The sequence below is a fragment of the Arachis duranensis genome, chromosome 6 (genome assembly GCF_000817695.3).
Source record: "Arachis duranensis cultivar V14167 chromosome 6, aradu.V14167.gnm2.J7QH, whole genome shotgun sequence".
In the NCBI taxonomy this organism is placed as follows: Eukaryota; Viridiplantae; Streptophyta; class Magnoliopsida; order Fabales; family Fabaceae; genus Arachis; species Arachis duranensis.
In genome coordinates this window covers 107,939,493-107,947,384 of record NC_029777.3, presented here as the reverse complement: position 1 = coordinate 107,947,384, position 7,892 = coordinate 107,939,493, and the positions used below count along the sequence as shown (strand labels likewise).

Here is a 7,892-nt window from a genome sequence, read left to right as displayed (position 1 = left end):
TGTTTGCATGACAGCATGAGAGCCCAATCCTGTGATCTGCTATGATGTCCTTTTTATTTTATTTAATTTTGAAAATCTCGTATGTCCTATTCACTCCAATGGCTATTTGCTCTCTGTAGCCTACATTCAGCTACCTATACCACACTACCTATTTACTCCCATTCACAACTTTCCAAGCCACACAGTTTCAATTCTTTTCTTTTTCCTCTTTTTTTTTATTTAAAAAAAAAAGAGAAATAACTAACCAAAAATAGCTTATGTTACCATTACCCTTTCCGGGTCTTTCTTCTTATCCGCCTTGCTCCTTTTTACGCTTGGGTTAGTCTCTTGATTTTGGGTTTAAGATAGGATTGGTTTAACAGAAAAAGATGTATTATACAAAATGAAGAAAAAAAAGGAAAAAATTTTGAATTGACAGGTATATACATAAAAATATTTAACCAACCCAAGTTGGTCGAGTGGTCAGTTCACTCGTCCGCTTAAGTAAGTATCGGGGGTTTGAATCCCGCATGCAACAACTTATTGGCCAGCGATAGGCCCTTAAATGGAGCTCAAATCTGCGATGGACTTATTAGATTAGAGAATACCATGAAAAATAAAACTATATATATATATATTTAATAAATTAATTCGTGACGAATTTAAATTTCTTTTAAATGTTTGATACTGTCGCATATTTGAACTTTAGATTAGTAAATCATTACACTAATTCAAATTGATTATAGACAAAAAAAAATTTATTGGATCTTTCAATGAGGGGCCTGGATTGGACTTATTCAAGCTTGAGAATGAGAGCATTTTCTAACTAACTTGTCTAACCTTTAACTTGGAGTTCGAGCGGCCAAAAGATTATAATCATAAAATGTAGTTTGACCAATACGGTTAATAAAAAAAAAAATAAAACAAGAAAGACAAATAAAGATGAGTGTTCTTTTATTAATTTTGTTACATATACCTAAACATCAACTATTTATATAAAGGGCAATTTACGTTTATAAATTGTTTGAGCCCAATATTACGTAAATACATTGTTTCAGTTTTATATACGCAAATGCATTGTTTCACTATTTTATGTAAACCGCTACTGGCAGTAGCGGTTTACAGGTGTGCATAAACCGCTACAACTAGCCGCGGTTTATGTGTGTGTGAGTGTAAACCGCTGCTGGCAGCAGCGGTTTACGTGTGTTTGTGTGTGTGAGTGTAAACCGCTATAGGCTATAGCGGTTTACGTGTAGTGTGCTGCCTATATAGTCAAATTATACAAAATTAAATAAAAATTAACTAAGTTCCATACAAAACTAAGTTCCATACAAAAGAACATGTATTAATAGAAATAATTAAAAATTTTATATAAATAATGAGTACTAAAAATTCCGATACAAAAATATAACAATATGCATTAGAGAATGTAAAAAAAAATTCTAAAAAAACATATTACTATGAACAAACAAAATAAATGTAAAATTGATTAAAAAAATCAAAACTTATAAAAACTGATAATTATTCTTGATTTTTTTATTACAAATAAAATCGAATGGCAAAATTAGCAAAAAAATAATATTTTTTTAAATTATTTTTCATTTTAATAATTAAAAAGAGCGTAAAAACTACACTTAGTTATTTCCAGTGAACAAGAGTTAAAACATAAAAGTCATGTTTATATAATAATTACACTCACACACACAAACACACGTAAACCGCTGCTGCCAGCAGCGGTTTACACTCACACACTCACACACATAAACCGCGGCTAGTTGTAGCGGTTTATGCACACCTGTAAACCGCTACTGCCAGTAGCGGTTTACGTAAAATAGTGAAACAATGCATTTACGTATATAAAACTGAAACAATGTATTTGCGTAATATTGGGGCTCAAACAATTTATAAGCGTAAATTGCCCTTATATAAAACATAATTAAATATAAACTATATATTAAAAATATATAAAATAAAACATATATATAAAACAATGAACTATTATAACAGTGTAAAAAAAATTAATGTTATATTTTTTATTATCTGATAATATTTTTAATATAATAATATTTTGTACTTTTATATTATTACATACATCTAAAAATATGTAACATTAATTTTAGTTATAATTTTTTAAATTAAATTTGGCCAAAACTTCATAACTATTAAGATGATGATAAGGATTAATTTAATCAAAGATTTTTAATTTATATATAGTATTTTTTATTTTCGATGTATAGATACACAGATCCCTATGGAATGAATTGGGTTGCTTCCAGCACTAGCGCATGCATTGCTATATAGGAAATCTCATTCTTTTTGCTTATTTTCAAAGACACCACTTTTGTTGTGATTGTGTGAGAAATGTGAAATTTTGATCACGACTTCATAGTCCATACAAAACCATACACACTTCCTTTCGTTCTTTGGTCTTCGAGATTTAAGAGAAAAAAAAAAAACAAAAAAATGAAAAAAACTTAGCTTCATCCATTAGCTACACAACAAAAAACAAGTCTTCATATTGCAGCACTAGTAGTAGTAGTATGCAAATAGAACTAATTTTGTTTTTATTTTTATTTGTTTGGGTTGGTGATAATGTGATGATGATGATGATTTGTTGATTTAGCACCCAATGATTGACTTGCCTTGCTGCAAAAACAACACCACACATTGGTAGCAAAACCAAGTTCAAAGTTCAAAGCTTTTTCAAGTAAGAGAAACAAGAAGAAGCTGAAAAATGAAGTCTTTCTTGAATGATGGAAACAATACTACTACTACTACTACTACTAATCATGATGATGATAGTAACAATCATAACTGGTTGATGGGTTTCTCTCTCTCACCCCACCACCACCACAACATGAAAATGGAGGTTCCCAATGATCATAATCATAATCATCATCATCATCATCATCACCATCAGTATTATCATCATCTTCATCATCCTTCAAGCACTGCCTCAACACCAAGTAGCTTATTCTACTTGTCACCTTCACAGTTGAATAATGCTTCTTCAACAATGTGTTATGCTGAAAACCCTTCTCCCTTTCACTCTTCTCCTTCTCTGGCTATGATGCCACTCAAATCTGATGGCTCACTCTGCATAATGGAAGCTCTCACTACATCACAAACCCAAGGTTAGTTAGGACCCAATTCATGTTCTTTGTTTTATCTTCATAATATGTTGTTCTAAGTTCTATGTATTGAAAAAAGTTTGGTTTTTGATGTGTTTTGGGTATTAAAAATTAGTCTTTTTTCTTTTTGGTTTTTTGGGTTTTATTGAAGTGATGGTGCCAAGTTCTTCATGTTCATCTCCAAAGCTTGAGGACTTTCTAGGTGGTGCAACAATGGGAGCTCATGAATATGGTGAACATGAAAGAGAAGCAATGGCTCTAAGCTTAGACAGCATTTACTATAACACCAACACCAACAATAGCCATCATCATCATCATCATCATCAAAATTCTGAGGCTGAAAACAACAACAGACAACAACATTGTTCTTCTAATTCTTCTTTGGACCTTATTCTCTCAGACCCTTTTAAGCAGCAAGGGCATAATAGTAATAATCATCATCATGAACATGATCATGATGTGAATCAATACTATTCAGCACTTGGCTGCAGCAATGATGGTTCTACTAGCATTCTACCATTTGTTGAAGAAGAAGAAGAAGAAACAACAAAGGAACCTCATCATCATCATCATCAACATCAAATGCATCAAGAACAAGAGAATAATAATTGCTTCATCAGAAACTGGGTTAATGGAAATAATAACAATAATAATAATGGAATGGTGGAAAGTGTTAATGTGAATGTTAATGGTGGAGGTGGGAATTTGAAGACTTTAAGTCTTTCAATGAGTCCTGGTTGTTCATCTACTTCTCAATCGTCATCAAGCCATGTAAGTGTTTCAACAACTCATAATCATAATCAGATCACAGCAGGTTCTTCTTCAAATTCTTGCAAGGCTATGGTGGAAGTTGCAAAGAATAATAAGAGAGGACACAATAATAGTAGTAAGCAAACTGTTCATAGGAAATCCATTGAGACATTTGGTCAAAGAACTTCACAGTACAGAGGTGTCACAAGGTTAGTCAAAATTTTCACTTTCACTTTCATTTCATGATTAATTTTATCAACTATTTAAAACTTACTTTTATTTTGCTTTTTTGTTTTTTATTTTATTTTTTAACATTTTTTCCTTTTAATTTTCTTCTATTAGGCATAGATGGACCGGAAGATATGAAGCACATTTGTGGGATAATAGTTGCAAAAAAGAAGGACAAACTAGGAAAGGAAGACAAGGTAATTAGTGAAAAAAAATAAAATTGGTTTTATTCATTATTTTTTTCCCTTTTGCAAATATTTTTTGGTCCAATTAGTATGCATAGTTATGAGCTGTTTCCAGTTTCCACTCTAACTCTCTCTTGTGAATATCCAATGTTCACACTGTGGATTACAAATTCAATCAAATGAACGTTGCATGATATAGTTTATTTGGGTAAGTTTTTAACCAAAGACTTTTATTTTCAACCCTCTTAGCTTCTTGTGATTGCTAATGCTAATAAGTGTTTTTTTTTTTTTTTCTTTTATGTGAATTGATTAAAGGTGGCTATGATATGGAAGAAAAAGCTGCAAGGGCTTATGATCTTGCAGCCCTTAAGTATTGGGGACCTTCAACACACATAAACTTTCCGGTATATTCTATTGTTTTGTTTCTATTCTAATTATTATTCTTTTTTTTCTTTTATTTCATATTTATTTTGTAACATTGTATTAAAAAAATTTAAAAATAATTATTAAACATAAATAAAAGGAATCTAGAGAATAACTTTAAATATTGGAGAATACTTCTTACTATATATATAAATATATATCTTAAATTTAACAGCTTGAAAACTACCAAAATGAACTTGAAGAAATGAAGAACATGAACAGGCAGGAATATGTTGCACATTTGAGAAGGTACATGTTAAATACTAATTATATTCTTTAATTGATTATAATATTATGTTTGTTTAGCTATAATAATTAAAATATTCCAATTATTATTGTAATGAATGATGAGTTGATTGCCCTACAGAAAAAGTAGTGGATTTTCAAGGGGAGCTTCAATGTATAGAGGGGTGACAAGGTTAGTGTGGTTCCTCCTTTACCCTTTTTTATATGAATTTGGAATACTTTGTAGATGGTTTGGGATTAATTTATTGTTTGATAGATGCAAAAGTACTCTTGATATAAACAAAACAAATATTTACTTATGAAACTGACTAAAAAAAATAAAGGGTTTCTTTGTTTTTTGTTTTTATTTTAATTTTTTGGTTTTATTTTCAGTATATTTTTGTTATCAATACTTTTTTATTTGTAATTAATATGACTCATTATTTGATTTGTAATTAATTTTAATTTTCATTTTTAATATTTTTTACTTTATTGTGTGCATATATATAAAGTAAAATTTAATTAGAAAGTCATTTTTTTTAACTAATATCAGCTAACTTTTTGAAATTATTTTTTTTATCTTAAATTTTAAATGTTTAAGTTCTGAATTCCAATTCCTAAATTTAAATAATAAATTCTCTAAAAAAAATAATAGTTTGAATATAATTTTATAATAAAAAAGTTAACTAATTAATTAAAAGTAATTCTTTGTATTTATTAAAAAAAAGTAACATTGAAAATATGTTTACTTTACATATTTTGAAAATAGAGAATCAACACACAAATCAGATAGACCCATGAAATTTTTTTTCTTTTTTTTTTTCTTTTTTTTGTATTGTTATTAACAACAAAGATTTTTTCCTTTTAATCTTTTATGCATGCAAATCCATAAAACCAAATAAACAAGCACTTGTGAATTAATTAAAGCTAAATAAATGTAATTAATGAAAGGTATTTTAATTACTATTTAGGCATCACCAACATGGGAGATGGCAAGCAAGGATAGGCAGAGTAGCGGGAAATAAGGACCTTTATCTTGGGACATTCAGTAAGTACTTCCAAAAAGTGTTACATATCAAATTCATCGTACTAAATTACTACATATGATTTTGCCATTCAAATTTATAAGGTGCTAGCATGCCTAAAATTAAAGTAACCTTTTTCTTTTATATATATATATTGGGGGGTACTTACTTTGTTTTGATGCCAGTGGGTTGTGACTTTGATTAATGCTCTTTTTATAAGGCTGACTTTGGACAGTAACAATTCACTTTTTAATTTTTTGTTATAAGGCTGTTTTTTCATGTAATTGATAAAAAAAAGACAAGGATATTCCTCAACCAAAAAATGGGTCTCATGAAAGTTTTAAAATTTTCTAAGATTGTTCCCTTTTTTTTAATTTAGAACTACTTTAGAAAATTTTGGTAATAAAAGCAAATATATAGTGTAGATGGTGAGAAATATAATAAAATATAGTATCAAAATATGTGTGCTATAATATGGCAATTTGCTCAAATGTGTAAATTAATGAAATAACTTATTTTTATTAATTTTTTTTAAGGTACTCAAGAAGAAGCAGCAGAAGCATATGACGTGGCTGCAATCAAATTCCGTGGGGTGAATGCAGTCACAAACTTTGACATTTCAAGATATGATGTTGAAAGGATCATGGCTAGTAACACCCTACTTGCCGGAGAATTAGCCAGAAGGAACAACAACGAGCAGCCGAAGGCGATCGAGGCGGTGCCGGCACCGGCCCCGGCAACAACCCTAGAGTACAATGTTGTAACAAGCCACATCAACAAGAAGAAGGAGTTGGTAGAAGTTGAAGGTTGTAACACCAACAGCAACAACATTGAAAATGGTTCAGATGAATGGAAGAAGATTGGATTTAATGATGATTATAGAAATTGTCAAAATTTCTGTGGTGGTGGGGCCCTACAAGATCTAATTGGCATTCAAAACCCTAATATGGGAGGGACTCATTTTTCAAACCCATCTTCACTAGTGACAAGTTTGAGCAACTCATCAAGAGAAGGTAGCCCCGTTCACATGAACAAGAACAACAATAGTAGTCATCACCAAAATGTGTTTCATCAAAAGGTTAATAATAATAATGTTCTTAGCCCTATTATTGTTGCCAATAATACTAGTACTACTAGTGTTGTTAGTTCTTGGTTCCCTTCACCGCCTCTTCAAATTAGGTCTACTATGTCTCCCATGCCCATTTTTGCGGCTTGGACTGAACCCTAGGGTTTTATTTGGAGGTTGTTTTTGAAGTAATTAACATTATTAATTAAGCATATGTATTTTATTTGGGGGAATCGGATTAGTTAAATTTTATGGCTAGTGGGGGCCACAATTATATATGTCATGTTTTGTATCTTAGTGGAACAATTACAAAGACCTTTTCCAAACTTTACCTTTTTTTTTGGAGGGAAATTAATTAATTAATAGTTATTATTTACAAGAGGGCCAAATGATTAAATGTGTGAAATGATGTTTGACAATAAGGAATGGTGTGTGTGGACCTTAGCTTATATATATTATAGCTTAAAACATTATTGAATTTGCTTTATTTAATAGTTTCAACTTTTTTATAGTAGACACATATAGCTAAGTACAAAAACCAGCTCATGTTTCACAATAATGCAAAAAGAGGCATAACCTTTGATCATATTATCTCATTTTGTATCCAATGTGTTCCTCAATCTACACAACATAATCATTGCATAAACCTTTTTCTCTTATCTTTGATCATCTTCCAAAGGCAAAAGGAAAAGTGGGTTGTAGCAAATATTCTTAGCACTAAAGTTTTTGTTTGATTAATTTGTCATAATTGGTTGTGGACACCTCAAAATTAAAAGATGATGTCTTGTGGGTTAAAAGTTAATGTAACTTTCTTTTCTTTTATATAATTCCTGACAAATCCAAATTCCAAAGAGAGACATTGGGACCAAAGTGATTCTGT

The 7,892-nt window shown here is 30.2% G+C and overlaps 1 protein-coding gene across 1 annotated transcript; it reads left to right on the top strand.

Annotated features, from left to right (window-relative positions):
* Positions 1-2,323: 2,323 nt before the first annotated feature.
* Positions 2,324-7,323, top strand: LOC107495844 (AP2-like ethylene-responsive transcription factor CRL5). Its single transcript, XM_016117043.3, has 9 exons — positions 2,324-3,113; positions 3,262-4,069; positions 4,203-4,285; positions 4,473-4,481; positions 4,589-4,677; positions 4,872-4,945; positions 5,064-5,114; positions 5,893-5,969; positions 6,483-7,323. The coding sequence occupies exons 1-9, from the start codon at positions 2,714-2,716 to the stop codon at positions 7,172-7,174; spliced, it is 2,283 nt and encodes a 760-aa protein (XP_015972529.1). The 5' UTR covers positions 2,324-2,713; the 3' UTR covers positions 7,175-7,323.
* The last annotated feature ends 569 nt before the right edge of the window (positions 7,324-7,892 follow it).

Coding starts and splice junctions, on each gene's coding strand:
- LOC107495844 (XM_016117043.3), top strand. CDS start 2,714: ATGAAGTCTTTCTTGAATGATGGAAACAATACTACTACTACTACTACT. Junction 4,070..4,202: donor CAGTACAGAGGTGTCACAAG/GTTAGTCAAAAT, acceptor TTCTTCTATTAG/GCATAGATGGACCGGAAGAT. Junction 5,970..6,482: donor CCTTTATCTTGGGACATTCA/GTAAGTACTTCC, acceptor ATTTTTTTTAAG/GTACTCAAGAAGAAGCAGCA.